A 22,255-nucleotide genomic window follows, 5' to 3' on the forward strand; every position below is an offset into this window, starting at 1 on the left:
TGATCTAATGAGCAAGCTTTGATCCTTCAGTACTAAACCTATACTTATGAGGTGGAATTATTGTACCTTTAGAGATAGACTAAGCATTTGAATAAATGATGCAATAATTCACCCCCCCCGCCGAGAGTGTTGAATTCTCATAAAACAATACTAATTGGTGTCTGTCCCAATTGTACCAGCTCAGTCTTACTCACTTCTTTGAAAACGGCTTGTACTTCCTACCTGTACTCTTCATTTAGCTTGTTTCAGGGACCCCGGTTTTCAAGTGAGCCACCTAACAGGAGATTCGAATGTGTGCAGGCTGAGGGGCTGTTTCGCAGCTGGTGGTGGTGGAGTGCAGAGCGGGATTTCTCACGGGTCCTGGGCTGGTGGCCAAATTGTCTTCAGGGCCCCTGGAACCTGTGGGTGCCTAAGCCCCACTTGAGACCTACTGAATCAGAATCTTGAGAAGCCGAGACCTTGTCCTTTCTCTCACAGAGAAAATCTTGGTGTGTCCTAGTGCACACAAACAAGGTGAAACCAGGTGGCCGAGATGAAATTTGGGTCTTAGGTGCCTTCAGAGGCTTTAATCTTACAGGTTTTCCTCATTAGTGGCTCCTCATAATGACCTACTTAAAGGATGTAAATTGATGAAATTGCAACAGCTAAAAATTATTTTTTAAATGTTGTTTGGCTTTGACAGTGATCAGACCTGCTAGCTTGACACCTGGTGGTGACTGCCATGTAACTAATGACATGAATGGACAGATCCTTTGCTCCCTGCTGGTTCCAATGTGCTAACCAATGAAAGGAAATATAAAATTGGCCAAAAGTCTTGGGCTATAGCTTAGAATCTTTTTTTAAGTGTATGTGGACCTTTGGTTTATATGTTGCTTTGTATTATATAGTTTATCTGGTCTTGTTTATTTCCTTGTAAACTAAGTTGGTTGGGGAAGGACCTCTTGATATTTACAGCATTTCTTACAGTGCTCTGAAGCTCTAGATCTGTTTTTTTGACAGCATGTACGGTCTTCAGTAAAGGTTTTGATGCCTTGCTTAAATGCGAATATAGAGACCTCTGTTCTGTATTTCTACCTTTTTATTCTTCAAAAGAACATAGGATCCAAAAAAAAAAAACCTATAAAGACTTTTTGTCTTTCAGTTCCAGATTGATCCTCTTGACCATCCATCCTAGGAACTGTCATTAGCAGAAAACATTGTTCCTTATCTATATGAGGTGCTCCTTTTTAGGGAGAAAGTAGAATTAGCAAATTGAGCAACGTAGGAACACAGGAAGAAAGGTGAGTTTTTTGGCTCAGGAAAGGAGCCCTAATGTGCTTTAATACCACACCTTAACCATTTACCAATTGTTCTGTGTACAGAACTGTTTTTGAAATTACTGCCAGTTTGATTTATCCCGTTGCCATAAAGTGTTATAACACCATACAATCAGAGACCAAATAATGTAACTAAAGGTCACAAAATCACATTTAGGTATGAATGTTTTCGTAGGTCTAGAACTGTATGCTTTCCATTTCTGTGCATGTGGAGATACAAATATAATCCTAAAAGTTTCTATTAGGTTATTTTTGAAGTGGTCCTATCTGCTTCCATTGAACGTTTCCATTTCCTTCTTGGTGTGGGTCTCAGCAAATGCTACTCATGAGCTGGATTGATGGGTGCAGTTCCTATTTCCCCCAAGCAGAAGCCAGAGTAAAGAGCATTGCTCGTAGCTATAAAACGAACAACTACATTTAAGTGTCTTGGCTAACCGACATATAAACAGTACCTCGAGTAGCAGTATAAAGGCAGTAACTTTTTATAACAAAGTTCTTTTCTTTTTCTAATTAAGGATGTCACCCTTGTAGTTTTATATTTACTACAAGAAGGCCGAAACCCCGCAGAATTATCTCCGGGTTTTATGTCCATCATTTCCTCTCCCCCTACCCCTTCGACTTTTCAGAAGTCTGTGATCTAAATGTTGATGTAATGTCCACTTCACAGAAAACTTGAATTAATATTAGCTTGCAAACATCCTACAGAAGGGTACCACTTGATAAAACTGTACATTTAAAAAATAGTGTCTATTTTTTCTTTGGGTCATGTTCGAAGTAGATGGATTGGACATTTCAGTTTTTAGGGGCAATTATTCATGCTTTGACCTACTTAAATTTTTAAATGCTGACAGGTCTTTAGTAGTCTCAGATTGCATGCGTGTAAACAAATAGCTATGTAACTTTTTTTTTTTTTTTGAAAGCTAAATCTTGAAGTGAAACTTATTCTGGCTTCACTGTTTTGATATAGGAACCAAAATTTTTAGATTCGTTTTCCAGCTGTTTGCTCTGTTGGTCACTACCTGCGGTCCTGTCGTGGGTCCTTGAATTTGCCATCATTTCCTGCCCTACTGGCTTCTCTGGATCGTGGTGTGGGTAGTGGGGAGAATTGATAGGCGAGTGCTTTCCAGAGAAGGAATAGGAACTGGCTTCTTGCTTTTCTCTGACTGTTGAACTTCCTTCACTTGGATCCTTTTGAGTTCTCTTACCCCTGTATTATAATTTTGTCATAATTCGTCACCTATTCTTTTTTTTTAAGATTTTATTTGAAAGAATGAGAGAGCACAAGCACAGGAGCAGGGGAGAAGCCGACTCCCTGCTGAGCCGGGAGCCCGACCCCGGGCTCGATCCCAGGACCCCGGGATCATGACCCCAACTGAAGGCAGACGCCTAACCGACTGAGCCACCCAGGCGCCACTAAAGCTAGATTCTCAGTGAGCTGGTTTAAGGATCCAAAGAATTTATGACCAAAAACAACAAAAAACAAACTTACATGTCTTGTTTCTACATAAGGGTGACTGTTATATTCTGAGTTATGAGTCCAACTCTAACTTGAAAGGGCTGTGCAGCTTTAGGCATTCAAAGTTATAAAAAAAAATAGTTTCTGGCTATTTACATCTTCTGTATTTTGCATGCTGTAACTTCCCCCCCCCCCCCCCCGACTTTTCCTGTCTGGTACTGTATTTTCTGTACCTTTTATGCAGTCTTTAAATAATCAATCTTGCCTGGGCTCTGCTCTGGTTTAAAATTGTTTTTCCATTCTCTCGACATTGCTTTTATGGCATTTTCCTCAGGCAACTCAAACTGGTATTTGGGGCTATTTAATTGAAGAAGGTGTTTTCTTTTTACCGTGGCGTACTTTTCTAAACGGGATTCCAGCCGGATCCTTTGTCTTTGGCCTTACTTTTCAAGATCAGGCCACCTAGAATGCCCTTGTGTTGGTAGTTGGCTCTATTCCTAGTCTTGTGAGAGGAATGCGGAACGACCCCTTTCAGGTGTGATGCCTGTTGTGATTGGGGCGGTATCTCTGGCTGAAGAATAGAGATGAGTTCACCATGTGCAATGGGCTGGAGATCTCTGTTGGCGGGAAGTTGGTACATAACAGTGGGCAGTTAGGAGGGGTCTTTCTACTGCTTTCTACCCACACAGTCTTTCTACTCCTTTTTCTGTGAACTTGCGAGCCCTTTGCTGGCGTTTAATTCTAGTAATGGCCTCTGGGAGGTGACTGTGGCCCTAAGTATTCAGAAATCTTAACCGTTCTGCCCAGGAGTTTACCCACCTGTAAGGACTTCTGTGCTTGTTATTTTCAAAGGCTGAAGGTAATATTGAAGACCACTTCTAGCCCAGAATTAAATACTAGTTCTGTTAGTTCAGTACTGTCCCTTCTTTGTTCCCAATTTAACAGAGTGTTTAGGCTAGAACCTAGTGGTGTGGCTTAAGTGTGGTCAGTTATTCAGCTTTGGTTATACACAAAGCTCATTCTGGGCCCCTCTAGTTACTGTATTCCTTGCCCTAGAGGAAGGAATGTCTTGGTCAAAGAACAAGAGAATCTGGGAGAGTGATTTGCTTTGTACAATTTTTTAATCTGGATCATCACTGAGATAGATTGATGAGCATTAATAAAGGTGTATGCCAGTATACAAACATGAAAAATTTCATTCTGTCCATGTTGAAGTTAGTGCCACTCAGGCTGTTATATGATGAATGCTGACACATGTTCTTTTATACTTCTAAAATCAGGTCTATTTAGGAATGCACTTGACCCTTTTTCTGCCCTTTTAAATGGTCTAATGCTACTGAATAAGACGAGGGAGCATTGGAAATTGATTCCAGCTCCTTGAATACAAACTCTTGCCTGACTCCAGAATTTATAAAACTTAGATTTCTGGCCGCCTTTTTCCCCCTAAATGCTTTTTCTTTTGAACACCACTTTGTAAGAAACTAATTTATTCACTTTTTAAGGTGGCCTTATGTTTGTCTAGCAGGGAAATCAAAAGGGTTCTCAAAGAAGCTAGCAATGAAATTGAAAAGTGTCTACTGTCACCACTGGTGATAAATCAGACTGATGTTAAAGATGCAGTCATTCCAGTACTCTCTTCGTTACTAGAATTGTTTAAGTTAATTAAGCCAGCAAAGTACTTCATTATCTACTATGCTGCATGCTAATGGTAGATTTAAAGTTTCACTGTCCTATGGTTCAGATTTTTTTTCACATTTTAAATCTCCATATCCATTGTGTCCTAAGTCCATATACTTACTGGTAACTAATATTGTTAATCGGGAACATGTTTATTGTAGCACAGGTTTCTAGTTTGTCAGGTTTGCAAGTCCAAGAAATCTTGGGAAATGTTTGAAACTACACATACAGAGTACCTTTTGTCCATCTTCTTGAGAAGGTGATTAAAACAATGTATAATTCATTTTTATTAGACTGTCAGGAATTTAATTACGTTCAACTTAGCACTAGAATTTTTAAATATTAACTAAAAAACTGTTATAAAGTACTGATGTGATTGGTTTCTTTCATTTGCAGCATTTAAATATTAGGACCCTGACGGATGATATGGTAAGGTTATGCTCAACATTTCTTTTGTTGTGAATCTTAACTAACCATGTAATGTGGATAGCGTGCTATGCTAACACCTTTGAAACTGCTTGAAAACCTGCATGGTTTGGAAATGTGCTGTTTTTTTTTATAGTGCTAAAATAGAGGCAGAACTGGTAAAAAAAAAAAAAAAAAAGACATTTTTTGCTTTTAAATAGTAAAAGGAACTAGTTGATATCTTAATTTAAAAAAATTGTTTAATTACAAATTGTTAGTCAACTTTGAGTCATTCAAATCAGCTCTCATTCTTTGGGGGATGAATTGCACACTTCAGAAGGAGGTAAAAAAAAAATAGCTAAAGACATTCAGCTTTTTTGAAATATGTAGTTGCTAATTAAAGTAAACCAGACTAAAATCTCATGCATGTATTTTTTTAAAAAAAAAATACTGCTCAAAAACACAACCAAGCATTCCTTCCTATTCTGTCTGTTGATAATAGGCTTGCTTATAAGTAACACTTTATATCACCGTTACAGATTCTTGTATATTCAAGTACATGTTTTTGAAAAATAGATTTTTGAGTGTAACTTTTGGCTAATGATAAAGGATAGGAACAGCAAGGCCCAAATTAACAATAATAATAAAAAAACCTAATAGGACCAAGCACAGTGCCCTGTTGACCTGGTTTTGAATTAGAATTTACCTTTAATATGAAACAGAGTGCCTAGAACATAGTAAGCACTCAAAAAAATGTTTAGCACTCCTGTTATCCAAAGTACCATCTTGGGTACTTGGATAAGGTGGACATGTGAAGCTGAATGAGATGTAGATCTTGACATGCAGGACTGAAGAAATAGAATGTTCTGTTTTGTTCCTCTGGATAATATCTAAGAAGGTTGATGTAAGCTTTTCTGGATAATGTTTTTCATGTAATAGTATTTAGGAAGTTGTAGTGCTATGGAGTGCTTACACAGAGGACATGTCATTTCTTACCCTGCAAGGTAGATGTTGTCCTCGTCTTAGCACTCAGTTGTTCCGAGGGTCAGCTAGATTCAGTAAGCCGTTTTCCCAGCTATGTGCAGCTGGCCAGTGGTGCAGCCGTGGCTTCATTCTTGTTCCACAAAGTTCCGAACCCATATGCTTACTGTGCTGACTTAGCCTTCAAATGGCTGCTTATGACTGCAATAAAACCATCTGCAATTTTTTTGTTTGAACATCCATGAAAATATACAATGGTAGATCTGTAATAGTCTTGTTAAAATATAGTTCATATAGCCTATAGTTCATCCATGTAAAGTGTACAGTTGGATGGTTTTATTCAGAGCTATACAGCCATCACCACAATCTGTTTTAGAACATTTCCATCACCCAAAGAGAAACCTCCTACTTAAAAGCAGTCACTCCCCACTCACGCCCAACTCTGGCAGCGCTCAGCAATGGCCAGGCTACTTGGTCTGCAGATTGCCACTTGTGGACATTTCCTATGAATGGAGTCATGATAAATGAAAGAATTTAGTCACAAAAGACCACTTTGCATAATGTTTTCAAGGTTTATCTGTGTTGTAGCTTGATCACTACTTTGTTCCTTTCTATTGCTGAATGCTATTCTAGGACATGTGAGGTTTGTTCATATTTTATGGGCACCATACTTTTTTTCCTTTTTTCATTGAGCTGCCGCTCTTACCCTCGTTATGACTGACCTTGCACATTGCCAACCCACAGCCTCTACCCTAAGTTCTAGAAATAGGCCTGTTTCTTTTCTAGAGTGGCTTTTGCAGGTCATTCTGGAAGCCATCTTACTCTGATCTTACATTAGTAAATAGGCTCCTCCTCAGTGAAGACTATAGTCTTCTCTCTCCTTTCTGCCTCCATTCCTGCTCTCCCCTCATCCTTGTAATCGGGCTTGGGAAGGTCAGAACTTTTGGGAAGTTACCAGAGTGCCTTGTGTGGTATTTTTATCAAAGCAGTATATCACTCTCTGAACTTCTCACCAGTTTAAACATCAAGGAAGAGACAATGTGTTCATTACTTCCAGGTATATTGTCTGGTACATGGTAAGCATTTTCACTAGTTTTTCATTGAGGGAATAAAAGAATGAATCCCTGTTTTTGATTACTTGCCTAGTATTGTGGTTTCCTTGGACCTGGGGATGGCTTGGTCCTGGTTAGGCTTTCCAGAGATGGACTCTTGCCTTTGCATAGGGTAAAGAAGCTTTAACAACAAAACAAAAAAAAACAAAAAACCTTTGACAAGAGCTTGCTGTCAGACTTTCTGACCACGTGCCTGGATCACTGATGGTTGCCTTGCCCCTGCCTTTATCTTCGATGTACACATGACTCTTTCTTCTAGATTCCTTCTTGGCCTTTTTCCCCTTGACCAGCTGACTGAACTACTGTCTCCCCAGCTCTTGATGTTCGCTTCCTCTCTTGTGCTTTAGCCTGGCTCTTGAGTAGGCCAGCGCTTAAGTCCAGGGAAGGATCAAGCAGGCATCTAGTTCAGGCAGCTGGATATATTGTTGTGGAGCTTAGAGAAGAAGCCTGGCTATCTTGAAGAAGACACGCTGAAAAGCAAACCTTACTCATTGATGCAGTGTGGAAAGAGCATTAGATTAGGAATCAGAAAACTCTTGTTGAAAGACAGAACTTCAACTCTTAGCTCTTTGACCTTGGCAAATCAATCAATTTGATCACTTGTAGAGCAGGACTAATTATACCATCTCTACTTTCGTCATAAAGTTTTGAGTTTCACTTAGGCTGAAGTGTGTTGAACTGCTGCATTCATTTGTCCCTTTTTAACCCCTTTTAAAAATATTTCCCAACGTATAGACAGGGTGATGTGATGCATTTGTAGTTGAGCCTTATATGCTCACAGACCAATGCAGAACATGGAGGGAGGGAGGAAAGGGTAGCTGGTTATCTTGGGGCCTCTGTTTAACTGTTTCTGGTGAGGTAGAGCTCAGGGGAGCATTTGCCATGGATGCTTTGATATGTGCTGACAATGTGTTTTCTAATTAAAGGTGGCCACCCCACAACATATATGTTGCATGTGTACTTTTGATTTAGAACTTTTTTTTTAAGATTTTATTTATTTGACCGAGAGGGAGAGAGCACAAGCAGGGGGAGCAGCAAGCAGAGGTGGGATCATGACTTGAGACGAAGGCAGATGCTTAACCGACTGAACCACCCAGGCGCTCCAATTTAGAACTTTTTAATGTGAGAATAGCATGTTTTGGGTAGAACTTGAGAGAAGGTGCATAAAATGGTGTCAGCTGTAGTCACTTTTTTGAATGAGAGTATTTTAGAAACATTAAGTTGAAACATTCTGGGAAGCATTAATGTTAAAAACCCCATTTAAGTTGCTTTGTTGAAGGCCTACAAAAATACTTCACATTTCAAGGTTATTTCTTGAGTTAGTCAGGATTTCACCGACACTGTCCAGTTGCAGGAAGGAAGTATTGCTGTAGTGTTCAGATCCCTGGTCAGAGTTCATATACTTGAAACCGTGTTTGTTCTACAAGTATCTGAGCATTCATGATGTATAAAGTGCAATCCAAGGTGAAAAAGTCATTTAGTTTACAACCATCCATTGTCTATGCCTGGGTTAAAAAGAGCGCTTTCCTTGTAGAGACAAAAAGATTGAGACAGGGCAGTGAAGGGAGCCGGGATTGGAAAGATAAACAGCAAGAAACTGAACGTGGACGACACAATGCTGAATCCTCCATCAGTGTGTCCACAGAGTGTTTTTGCATTTTGACTAGAAGTCGTTTTGACTTGCTTACCGTCCCTCCCAACCATTTGTCTCAAGTGTTGGGCTTGTACTGATTGTCTCTTTTATCCCTCCTGCAGCCAGTATTACTGTCGTAATCTCTGGTGTGACCTGCAGCAATGATTTTCAAATTTTCTTGGCTGGGACCTACAATAAGAAGTACCCTTTTATAGCCCAGCACATGTACACATATAAATTCCCCTGCAGTTGAAACAGTTTTATATATGACCATTTCATGTTTCTGAGCATAGTGAACTCTGATCTTTTCTTTTCCACTCTTTCCTTCCATTAAAAAAAAAAGTTGCGGGTGCGGATCGAATCCACTACATTGATTTCTTGTCCCACACGTGGCTCACAAGTAGAACTTGAAAACAGACCTTGGCCCAGACAGCAACCAGAGGACGTCCTCTGGTCTATCCGAGTGTCTGCTCTTCACTTTATGACATGTAGCTGAAAGGGGAAATCTGGGTTCGGGTGCTGGCTCTGCCACTTACTAGCAGTGTGACTGCGCAGGACTCCTCTCTCTCTGGAGACTTGGTATCCCTGGTGATGGAGGTTTTTAAGGGAGAACTACTGCCGAAATGCTTGGAGAACTATGCATTTACCATACTCGTGGTATAGATAGGAACATGCGTTGTTTTGTTTTTTTTTGAGGAAGCATTTACTTACAACATAATGTGCCAATCTTACGGGCATAATCTGATGCATTTTGACAAATGTATACAATCATGCCTACATGAGGATTATGATATAAAAGCTTTCCATCACCCCAAAAGATTCCCTCTGTGCCCTTTGCAGTCAATCCCTGCCCCCCCGCCATCTTGGCTCTTGGGAATCATGAATCTGCTTTCTGAACTACACAGTTCAGTTTCTAGGATTTCATATAAATGGAATCTCTTAGTATGTTGCCTTTGTGTCTGGCTTCTTTTACTTAGCATAATGCTTTTGAGACCCCTCTAGTGCTATGGGTGTATCAGAAATTTGTTCTTTTTATTACTGAGTAGTATTCAATTGTTTGGTAATACTAGTTTATATATTCACTAGTTTGGGTTTCCAGTTTTTGGGGATTGATAAAGCTGCAAACATTTGAGTACAGTTCTTATGGACATGTTTTCATTTTGGAAGGGGAATCAAGTGGTAACTATGACTATAAGAAACTGACAAACTGTTTCTCCTAAATACTAATGTTGAGTATCTTTTATTGTGCTTATTTGCCATTCCTCTCCTGTAATGTCTATCACAAGATACAGGGCCATTCAAATTATTCTTGAGTGGGCCTTGGGCTTTCAAGGAATTTTTTCATATCTATTTTTGAATTGGCAGTTTGTGATATTTCCTTATCCTTTTAAATGTAGGATCTGTAATGATTTCTCCCTTTCTCATCCTGATAAATAACTTGTCTTCTTTTTCCCCACTGATTAGTCTGGGTAGAGATTTGTCAAATTTATTAATCTTTTCAGAGAACCAGCTTTAGGTTTCATTAATTTCTGGATGATGATTTTGTTTTTATCTTTCCTTTTGCCTTAATCTTTTTATGGTTTCTTAAGGTAGAAATGTGCATAATTTGAGGCTTTTGCTTCCTAATATAAAAAAAAATTATAAATTTTCCTCTGAGAGCTACTTTAGCTGTATCATTTCTGAATATTCAAAATATCTTCTAATTTCCTGTTGATTTCTTCTTTAACTCATTGGTTATTTAGGTCTGTGTTTAACTTTTAAATATTTAGGGCTTTTCCTGATCTTTGTTACTGACTTAAAACTTAATTCTCTTGTGGCCAGGGACCATAGTTCGTGCGACTTCAATCATTTTTAGTTTTCTGAGTCTTGCTCTCTGTCCCAGAATGTGGTCTATCTTTGTGAATGTTACATGTGCATTCTGCTTGTTTTAGAATTGGTCTATAAATCCTGTTGGTTGACAGTGTTATTCATATATTCTGGATTTTTCTTTCCGCTTGTTCTAATAGTTATTGAGAGAGCAGTGGGAAGTTTCCAACTATAATTTTGGATTTTTCTCTCTTCAGTTCTATCTGTTTTGCTCCATATATTTTAAAGCTCTGCAATTAAGTGCATATACACTTGGGATTGTAGTAAATCTTTCATCATTATGAAATGACTATTTTTATCCCCAGTAATAGTCATTAAGTTGCAGTCTTTGGAAATTTACTAGACTTATTGGCTATACTTGATACAGTTACTGCCTTCCTCTTTGAACAAATACTTCTTGGCTTGTGGGACACAAACTTTATTGATTTTTGTATCCCTATGACCTTTTCTATTTTGTGTGGTTTTCCTTTGCCTATCTTTTTTTCTTTTAAAGATTTTATTTATTAGAACGAGCATGAGTAGGGGGTGGGTGGAGGGAGAAGCAGACTTCCCTGCTGAGCCACAAGTCCCGATGCAGGACTTGATCCCAGGACCCTGCGATCAAGACCTGAGCCGAAGGCAGATGCTTAACCGACTGAGCCACCCAGGTGCTCCTCCTTTGCCGATCTTAAACTATTATTTATCAGGTTTCTTTCCTGCAGCCACTGCTCTCCTCTGTATATAGTACTGGCCTGGGGTTATCACCTTAGTCCATGTCTTTGTCTATGACCTTTAAGTTGAGACCTATTACTGCATTGTCCTACTGAATACCTTCATATGGTTGTCTCATCCATACTTGAAACTCTACATGCCCCAAATGAAACCTTTGACTTTCTTTCCTCTTAAGCTTGTTTCTGTTCCTATATTCTCTTAGAAGGTAGCTTCTTGATGATTTCTTGAATCTATTTCCTTCTCTCAGTTCCTTCTATCAGAGCACAAGGCTTCCTATCTCTTGTCCGGATTCTCAAGCAACTTTCTGTTCCCTAAAAAGCCAACTTCCTGCACAGCAGGCTGACCCATCTAAATTATATATCTGACCATATTTCACCTCATTTGAAACTGCTTAGGTGCACCAGTTATCTATAAGTCAAGCCTGCACTCTTTAATATGGCCTTTAAGGCCTTTATGGTAGGACCCTGCCTCTCTAACTTGATAGGCATTTCTTAGTCAACATAAAGACCCTGTAATTGTTAGTTATGTGCTGAGTAGTGTTCTAAATGTTAGCTTTATAAATACTTAATACCCCCCTTAGAAGCTTGTTGTGAAAATCATTCCCATTTTGAAAGATGGAGAAACTGAGGCAAGAGAGATTTAATAATTTGTTCAATGTCATGGGGGCTGTGAGAAAAAACCATGGCAGACTGATTCCAGACTGCTTTTCCCCCTGAAGCCATTTCTATGAGACTTCTGGCCTTTAAATTGATAAGGAAAAATTGTATCCTAGTCATTGATCTTAATTCTGAGAATTATAATTGTAAAAACATATTCTGAGAACTTTTCTATGATTAGAAATGAGTTATTTTTAGTATTTCCAGTAAATAAAACTGAGAAACCTTTATCCCGAAGGACTAGTGATGTGTGTGACTAAGAGATGTCAACAGGTAAAGAATAAGTGTCTTTTTTTTTTTTTTTCCCTTTAATTGTGAAGGACATGGAAAAACTCTGTATGGAAGCCACTTCACAAATCTAGCAATGGCAATTTCCTCCCAGATAAAACTGCGGGCTTTCCTGGTTCCCCTCAAATTTCCCCACCAGGAATGTGGTCTTAGAACCATTGAAGATATCACCTGGGTGTGGGTTCTGATGAGTGCTTTGAGAAGTTTTCCCTGTTCTCAGTGGGCCTTGTGACTAACTTGATGTAAATGCTACCAGACGACTCCAGCATGTTCCTGAGTGTGTTTTGTGAGACTGGTTTGCTCGAAGATGAGTTGCCCAGAGGCATATGCTTGACAGGACTGCATTTTGTCTACCCGCAGGCTATTCTTGGACCTACCTAGATGTGACCTCCCTTGTGGGATATATGCTAAATTGGACATTGTACTTATGAAAGTAAATAATCATTTTATCTGATTATGTGCCTCAGTTGCAAGTCAGTTAATAGAACATAAATCATCTTAAAAAAAACTTAATTTAAAAGAATTAAATTATTTTCTTATTGGCCTAATAGGACATAAAACTTTTTATGAACTTCTATTTCCTTGGTAAGTTTAAAAACCATGAATAATAATACAGAGTGATATTTTCCAGTTTTTCTTTGAAATGATATATTCAAAAGAAACTCTTCTGTGTAAAGTAGATAAACCAGCATGGACTGGGACAACTGAATGTATGTGGTAAAATACATCAAATAAGTTCTATAAGCTTAAATTATTCACTAAGTCAGGTGAGCCTTTCTGAGCCCATTAATATGAGTTAATTAGAGCTTCCTGTACTTAGGTTTTCAGTAGTAACACTTAAGTACTGTCTTAGAATCTTTAAATATTTATGGGATAGTTTAGAGAGCTCCTACTCAAATCAGTAGAAACTTGGGAATAAGATCAAGAGCTCTCAGAGTTGAATATACTAAGATGTAGTGGGGTGTGCAGATTTGTTTATTCATCCTTTTATCCCTTCATTCATTAAGCATTTGAATAGTTAGTACTCCTATAGGAATACGAAGATAGATATGACTGCCTCTGCATCTGGGAACAATGGGGAAGCAGATATATACAGTTTACAGTTGTATAGGTATATACTAATACTGTCCTAGGCCCATGGCTCTGTATATAGGGTTCATTGGAAGTGGTAAGGTCATTTTTGATGTTGGGAGAAGACTTGGTAGAGAACATGACCTTTCAGCTACTTCTGAAGGACAAGTTGGAATCTAAGCTGGCGGGAGTTGTAGTAATTTTTTACTCTGATAATTTTATTTACTGGATACTAACTGAATGGATTCCTAATGGAAATGTTGGGTTGGCAAGTAGAAAGCAATTGTTGATGTTTTTGGAGGACTTTTGTTTATGGGTGTTACTCGTTTATGTCTTCTAAAAAGTATAATATTTACAGAGCTAATTTATATTTCCTTTTATGTATATAGTGTTAATATTTTCACACAAGAAATTAGAATTATACTTAAAGATGTGAGTAGGTATAACTGGGGTTGTTTTGAATATTCTTTTTAAGTGATTGTCTTTTCCTTTGAGTGGATATTCTTCCCACCTGATGTTGCATTACAGAACTCAAGGTTCTCAGTCTAGGGGACTAATACTCAATGGATCAGTGTTGGTAAGAGTCTAGGTTATTCTTAATATATAAAAGGCATGACACTTGGAGTTCTTCCTGATACTTTTGGGAAGGAATTAGCAAAGCAAGAAGCAATGGCTTGTATCCCAGACATGGAAGATAGGGAGCTATTTATTATTCACTTACCAAAAATGAATAGAACACCCACTATATGCTTTGGACAATGCTAAGTTCCAGGAGTAGGTCCAGTAGTGACTAAAATAATTCCTCTTCTCAAGGACTTACACCCTGGTTGAGTAAACCTATGATAGAGGTAGTTTCAGAATAGTGTTCGTACTATGTAATGGCAGACACCAGACTTTTGGGCATCTTGCTTAGTCTTGAGTCAGGAAGGCTCCTACCTAAGATGTAGTTAACTGAGAGCTGAAGATGGAGTTGAAATGACCCAGATTAAGGGGATGGGATAGGAGTTGTGGTTGTGGATAGGTTTTAGGCACAAGGAACAACATGCACATTTAAGAGACTGGCATTTTCATTACATCTGGATCCTACAGTGTAAGCGGGGTGGAGTGGTGAAGAGATTGGAGAGAAGGTGCAGTTCAGATTAAGCTGGACCTTGTTGAGCCATGTTAAGATTGGAATGTCCTTCTCTGAGTAATGGGGATGCAAAGATTGAAATGTTTTAAGCATAGGAGTGAGGGACAGGATTGGATTTGCATTTCAGGAAGATCAAAATGATGTCCGTATAGAGAGTAACTCAGAGAGTGATTGGGGGTAGAGGGGCAGAGCAGACCTAGAGGCAAGTGAGGAGGCTATGGCTGTTGTCCAAGTGTCCCAAGGTAGGACAGTGGCAGTCGGGACAGAGAGAAGATGATTTAAGAAGAGTCGGTCTATATGGTTTCATGATTTGTTTCCTTATTTGTTTTCATTAGTCACTACAATTCAAACGATTTTTCTGTTGATCTAAGTCAACATCAGAAGTCCTAGTCAATCCATATCTGCACCTAGATGCTTCTCTCCCTATCCAGGTCCATTTATTCTTTTTCTCGGACATTCCTCTCCCAACTCCTCCAGTCTTCTCAAGCCTTCCCACTTTGCCCATTGGCAGTCAAAGCCTGTCTTTGAATGTTTTCCTTCTTGCTCTAATTGAAACCTAGATGTTCTTTGAAGGCTTTACATTCCTGTTGGCTTCTTCCTTCAAAAGCTTCCAGCTCTCTTTGAGCATTTCTGGTGCAGTTTTCCTGGTTGGCCTCAACTTGAGGTCTTGTATGTAGTTTCTGCCACTAATGCGTGAAAGGCACTAGAACTTGAGTTGTTTACCTTTCAACCCCTCTTTCTGTTATTCTAGACCTACCAGGGGGTTCTTAAACTGCAGGCCATGGACCACCAGGGGTTTGGTAGTAAAATTCATGGTGTCCTTGAACTTGAACGGAAAAAAGATTAAATCTTTATTTTCATTAATCTTTAAGTAAAACTTAGTTGTTTTTTTTAAATTATGAATATAGGTGAAAACAAATTCCAAACACACACACACACACACACACACACAGTAGGATTTGACCTGTGACTTGGTTACCACAGAAAACATATGTTCAAAGCATGTTAGTTATTGGAGGTACTTCAAAAGGTGGTTTGTGTTCAACACTATGTTGAAATTAGATTTCCTATTACCGCATGTTATATAATGAGTTCATGAAGACCTATTACCATAAAATTTTAAAATATTTTCATAAGTTTTTGTTATAATTATATCTATTTTAGGCATTTAAAAGTATTCTATGAGGAGCTCTGTATTAGTCTTCTGTTTATATAATTATCCTAAAGCTGAGTGGGTTAAACAATAACATTTCAGTTTCTTGGGTCTAAAATTTGGAAGCAGCACAGCGGGATAGTGCTGGTTTGACGTCTTTCATGAGATTCTAAGCACGACGTTGACTCAGGCTGCAGTCCTGTGAAGCCTTCATGGAGCTGGAGAATTCATTTATAGGGTGTTCACGCCTGACTGGGAAGTTGGTGCTGATCGTTGTTGGGGGCCTCTGGTCTTTCCTATGTGGGCGTCTTCACTGGCTGCCCTGTGATAGTTGGCTGTAGAAGACAGACTGCGTATTGTAATTTATTTTCAAGGAATTTTAATCTAGTGAGTATGCTTATCATTTAATAAGATACCTTATGAAATTTAAATGTGAATAAATTACTGTAGGTAGGTACATTTCTGGGGGGTGATGGTAAACTTTGTCAAAACCTCTGGCTAAAGAACGTCTTATAACTTCACTAAAATCTAAATTTAAGGCCAGGAAGGGCCATTTCTAACACTGAGGGCTATTAAAGTTCGAGTGCAATAGTGGGTGGCTTGGTGGGAATTGTTACTGAGTGCTAGGATTGTGGCCTCAGACTGGGATGGTTAGCTCTTCACACCTGCAACGATGAGCAGCCAATTTCTCACTGACCATGTTCAATCTTAGTAATACTGATGTCCCCACCATTTTAGTAAGGACTGTGGAAACAGGCAAGCATGTCTTTGGGCTGTCAACGTGTGTCCTCTCCCATAATTCTCCCGTCAGCCTCACAGGGTTCCCTGATGTATCCTCTTTCCAAGCCTCTTTTGATTTTCCCTCACCCTAGAATCACTTATAACTATCTGTTGCTAATTTACTTGGCTTATGATTTTTCTTGGGGGCATCTGTGTATTTTACCTTCAGTAGCTTCTGTTTTTCCTTCAAGTGGTGAGCCTCTTCAGGGACAGTACTGTATCTTATGTATTTTATCCAGTAATTGCTCATTCACTTGTACCTTCACGTGTTAATGGATCGTTAGCTTTCTGCTAGATTCTGTGCTATAGGCTGAACATACAACAGTGACTTTAACAGTTACCTGTTGCTATGTTAACAATTACCCCAAAACTTAGTGACTTAAAACAGCAAATGTTTAGTTGCACTTCTTCTGGGGGGCAGGAATTTGGTAGTTGCTTAGGTATGTGGTTTTTGGCTTGGAGTCCCATGAGATTGTAATGAAGATGTTGGCTAGAGTATATAAAAGTCTTAATCTCTGAGGAGCTATTAGTCCTGTTGGCTATATAAGTCATCTGAAGGCTCAGCTGGGCTTCCAAGATGGCACACTGGCATGGCTGTTGGCAAGAGGCTTCTCTGCCTCTTTAGTTTCTTTAGCTCAGCTCCATGCCATGTGGACCTACCCTTAGGTCTTGAGTGTCTTCTTGGGTGGCAGCTGGCATACCCCAGACTGAGTGACCCAAGAAGGAGCAAGACAAAAAGCTGTGAGGTCTTTATGATCTAGTCTTGGAAACTCCATAATTTCCATAGTATCTTACTGGTTATACAAGGCAGGATTATTTGGGACTGTCTTAGAGACTGGCTACCACAGTGACTAAGACCATTGATGGTTGGTCTATCATGGCCTTTATATTTTAGTGGGAAGGAGACCGTCACCCTTCTCAAAATAAATGAAGAGATTACATGTTTTTATAGTCTTATGAAAGGACATAAAAAGGGAATAACCTATGTGCAGTGATAATGGGGAGTATGGGGATCCACGTGATAGTGGTCACCGAAGGCATTTCAGGCCTTTCAGCCCAAAGCTGAAAGGTGAGAAGCAGTTTCGTTTCCAATAGGAAACAACTTGCCGTGATAGGTATTATCATGGAAGATTTAAATAGCTTGGTTAGGGTGACATAGCAAGCAGGTGGCTGGGCAGGATTTAGAAGTGAGACTCTGGAGCCAGTTTTTTAATCAGCAAGTTGCTTGTTTAGTAATGAAGTTATAGGTCTGTTTTTTTTTTTTCCCCCTTTTTCTCATTTTTAAAAAAATTCTAGAGAGCACAACGGGGATGGGTAGAGGGAAAGGGGAAAGAGAGCAGTAAGCAGACTCCTTGCTGAACGCAGAGCCTGGATGCAGGGCTCAGTCTCACCACTACCGCCCCCTATTCCTGCCCCCCCCCTTCGCCCCATCATGACTTGAGTTGGACACTCAACTGAATGAGGCACCCAAGTACCCCATCTTCTTAAATATAGTACAGGATTGCATGAAAATTGGTAGATAATTTTAAGTAATTTTTTTCTGGATTTCAGGTATGCATTCACATGGAATTGACTTATAATTACAATGAACTTTTATTTGCTTAATTCTCTTGGATTGCATGAAAATAGGTACTCTTAGAGGTTCTAAGGAAGTACATTTAGGATACTTTCTCTGGCTTTTCAAATTTAAAATGGCTAATAATTACAGTATCTTCCTTTTGTTTTAAATTAAAAAAAATACCACTGCTGTTAGTATTTAAAACCCTGTAATAGAACTTTGTCACTATTACAGTGTTATACTACAGCTTAAAATCCAGATAGTTTTATAGAGCCTGTTTTTGGTTTAATTAATTTTATTTAAACTGTAATTACTGATTATCAGTGTGAGATAATACTCAGTAGGGTGCTCATTTAACTTCCCATGAAGATAAGTGATATTAATTTATAAAACTCCGTACACCCAGACACAGCTGAAGCCATATTAATTAAGTGTGGTGTACCACCTCCAAATAGCATTAAAATAGAATTCTCTCTGTCTTCTGTGTGTTTAACCAATTCTTTAACAAAGGCAAGTCATTGGTGTGGTTCACCTTCTTGGGTTGTGTTTTTAGCTCAACTTTAAGAGAATTCACGTAAAATGAAAAGTAGCTATGCAATGCACAAATTGGGAAACCTCCCAAATTGCCAAATTCAGAATAACCAACTTCTAGTCTGCGTAACGGGGATTTCTGTTGTGTATTTATGGACAGAAGCATTTAAAACTTTTGCTCTTGGGTTCCATTGTACCTTGCTTCAAGCAAATTGTATGAGTAATTCCATGAAAGATAAATTAGGAGTGTTTTTCACCCCCCGCGGCACCCCCCCACCATTTCTGCATGGAGTCACAAGCATCCTCCCTTGAAACAAAAACAAACCCCTTCCCAACCCCCCCCCCAAAAAAAAACCTTAGAATGTTTAAAATGATTTGATAGTAAAGTTCATTTTGCATCTAGCTTTGTCACTAGTGCCCTGATTATAGGAATCTACCTGTAGTGCTCAGTAGAACATCATGTACCTGGGGATGCTTTTACTGTAAGCCCGAGGTATTCAACAAATTGAATTTACTGTTCTAGCATAGGAGGATCGTATGTATTTTTCTCCTATGGCTCCTTGTGCTAATTTTTCCTACCTTGCCTTTAGCTATCCTAGTGGTAATGTGTGAAATTGTTTTCCACTTGAATAAAATCCAACTTTCCCCCAGAGTTTAGGTGCTAAGCATATGGGGGAGGTGTGCTCATTCTATTTTATTGTTATTGTACAATTATGATGCTGTTTATTGATATAAATGCAGTTCTACTTCTAAAAACATAATGGAATTTTTTTCATTTATGCGGTTGTAGAAGTTAAATACTATGAAATTGTTAAAGGACGAGCTCCAAAACACTTTTATATTTATTATTTAGCCAGGCAGTTTCCTTATTGTAAAAATTAAACAAATGCATTCAGCCTGATGCTACCTTTCAAGCTCTTAACATAGTGCATAAAATACAGAAGGGGCTCAATGACTTTGAGAGGATCTTCTTGAGAAAGTTTTGGTTTGTGGCGAAAATTAAAATTTTTTGATAACTATCACTGATGGAACCATTAGGTTAGAGATTCACAAATTAGCTTGTGAATTGCTTACGCTTACTATTCCCATTCATTGATGTGTTTACATTTATAATATTGATGTTGTATTAATGATTTGCTTAATTTCACTTCATTATGAGTTTAACATATTAAGTTGTGTGTGTGTGTGTGTGTGTGGAGTGTGTGGAGTCAGCATAGGTTTAACACTCAGGAATTGATCTTCTCTGTAGAGAAGTTACAGCAATGAAGTAGTGATTCAGAAGACAGGTGGAGGAACCAGTCCCATTTCTTAAATTTTTGGTCTCATTTTTTAAAACTATCAAGAATTGGGGTACTGCGGTACATAGGGTCACTCACTTTGGGACCTCTAATCACGTGGAGACAATTGTATGTTTCTGGGTTATTTCTAAAGTAAAGGAGTATTTATGTTGATGAGTTGATGTTCTTTTCTCTGCTGCTGTAATTCATTGTCCGTACCTCTTGCTATGTTTTTTATATCCATATGGAATTGCCTCTTTATATGCTTGTCTCTCCCACTTGATTATTCTTCAATTTGAGTTGAATATAGTCTTTTTTTTTAAAAATTATAAACATCTGATAGAATAACATCTCTGTTCTTCGTTTTATAGATCTGGGATTCTATATGGTATCTTTTTTTTTTTTTTTTTTCTTTTCAGCCGAAAAACTCCTTTTGGCATGTTTTGTAGTACAGGTCTGATGGAGACCGATTCTCTCAAGTTTTGGCTGTCTAAAAGTGTTTCATTCTGCTTCTATTTTCCAAAGATATTTTTACTGGATATGGAATCCCACGATGACAGTCGTTTTCTTCTAGTCCTTCAAAGATGCCCTTCCACTGTCTTTTGCTATAGTTTCTGGGGAGAAATGAGTTATTTGTGTCATTTTGATCTTGTGTAGATCGTGTCTTCATGTGTCTGGGTGTGCTTTTATGGTTTGCCGTTTACTTTGGATTTTTAGCAGCTTGACTGTGAGGTGCCTAGGTGTGGGCTTGTTTGTCTTGGTATTCTTCCTCAGTGGCTGCGCTTCTGGTAGCCATGAATTGATTCCTAAAAAATCCGTTATTTCAGCCATTATCTCCTGACCTAGGTCTTCAGTACCATTTTATTTTTCTGGTCCTCCGTTACACTTGTATCACAGTGCTTCATGTTGTATCACAGCTCTTGGTTGCTCTGTTCTTTTTTCTTTCCCTTTTTCTGTGGTGTTTCAGTTTGCGTGCTTTTTGTTGGTCTGGGTATAAGTTCACCAGTTCTTTTCTCAGCAGTGTTCAGGTTACTCTGAAGCTCATCTAATGAATTCTTTGTTGGTACAATTTAAATTTCTAATGTGTTTTTAAGAATAATTTCCATGACTTTGTTGCTAAAATTGCCCATGTCCTACTTTGTGTCTGCTCTTCATTATATTCTTCAGCATTTTTCTAAATACCCTTTGAGGTGATCTGACCAGTAAGTCCATCATCCAGGCCATCTCTAGGTCTGCTTCTCTTTGGCTCTGGGTGACACTTCCTAGGTCCTTCGTGAATCTAGCAGTATTTGATTATATGGTAGACATTTGAATACTGTGGAAATGAAATAATACTTCTACGAAAGAGTGTACCTTTCTTCAGGCTGCTAGAATGGGGGACTGAGTCCGTGTGATGTCTCGTTGAGCTGGGCTTGGCAAAGGGGCTGCTTTAGTTTGATTAGTGTCCTCTGGGCCTTCAGGATCGCTTAGCACGAATGAGATTCTGGCATTCTGCTTTTGGCTTTAAGACTGAACTGTTCATTTTCAAGACTGGGATAACTCTTTCTGCTTTAAAGTTCTGATGCCCTTTCCATGGTTAATGTAGAGTTCTTTGTGTTTTCAGTTCCATTTCTGGCTCGGTTTCTTCAGGAGATCTCGCTGACCTGGTATCTGACCCCGGCCTTCAGTGGCAGCCATCACTGATTCTCTGACGGGCCAGAATGTGTCTTTAGGGCTTCTCTCCCGTCTTTTTTTTCCTAATTCAGAGTGTTTGGGAGGGCAGTCTCTTTGCATGGGGAGAGGCCACCTGGGACACTTCATGCCTCAGGACCTCTTGCCCTCCCTCCAGCCTCTGGGGGATTAACCCATGCAGTTGGTGAAGGCCTGAGGGAAAGTGTCAGTAGGTGGGTGTAGACTTGCTTCAGGACTGGGGCTCCTTGGAATTTGAGTCTCTCCTGCCAGAACCCATGCTGTCAGTAGTTAAAAATTTTGCTGGTTATTTTTTTTTTTATCCTTGTTTAACTTCTTAGTCTGTAACTGTTTGTCGGGGATCAAAGCAGCTTGTCACTTCCCAGTAGTCCTTCCGGGTTTCCTTATGTCCTCATCCCCCTGATGGGTTGGAAACAACTGTAACTTGGGAGGTTTTCTGGCTTGTTTCTGTTATGAGGATGAGAGCGGTGGTGGTATTTTGTGACTCCTTTATAAATCCTACTGGAAGCGGTCATGTTCTTAGTACTTTCCTAATTAGGTCCAGTTAGATGGACCACATGGAATGTAGTACATGGCATTTTTCCTAGGCTGTATATTCACAGTGAATTTAAAATTCTGTTTTGAAGGATAAACATTATCTTTGTATCTTACTTAAAGAAATTCTATTTCTTTAAGTAATACTGTGAAATAATACTGTGACTTCTTGTCCTCTTTAAATTCAGTATTTGTATCACATTTCTCTCCTGGACTATACTAGCTCTATCCAGTAGAATTTGCTGTGATGATAGAAATGTTCTATATGTGCTTTTACCAGTATGGGAGCTACTAGCCACATGTGGCTTTTGAGGACTTGGCATGTGGCTATTGCAACTAAGAAACTGAACTCTTAATTTAAGCAACTCCACATGGCTAGTGGTTGCCATGAGCAGCACAAGTCAATATATACGTTATGGCAAAAACAGC

General features: G+C 39.0%; 1 protein-coding gene across 4 annotated transcripts in view; it reads left to right on the plus strand.

Moving 5' to 3' along the window:
• Nucleotides 1-22,255, plus strand: part of DIAPH3 (diaphanous related formin 3) — a 488,058-nt gene that overhangs the window by 21,026 nt on the left and 444,777 nt on the right. The window contains exon 2 of one of the 4 annotated variants that reach the window (XM_021697835.2): nt 4,846-4,878. The exons of the other annotated variants lie outside the window; for them this stretch is intronic. Coding sequence (XP_021553510.2) covers nt 4,846-4,878 — 33 coding nt within the window. The remainder of the gene's footprint in view (nt 1-4,845; nt 4,879-22,255) is intronic. 4 annotated transcript variants of the gene reach the window in all.

The sequence above is a fragment of the Neomonachus schauinslandi genome, chromosome 3, assembly GCF_002201575.2.
Source record: "Neomonachus schauinslandi chromosome 3, ASM220157v2, whole genome shotgun sequence".
NCBI lineage: Eukaryota > Metazoa > Chordata > Mammalia > Carnivora > Phocidae > Neomonachus > Neomonachus schauinslandi.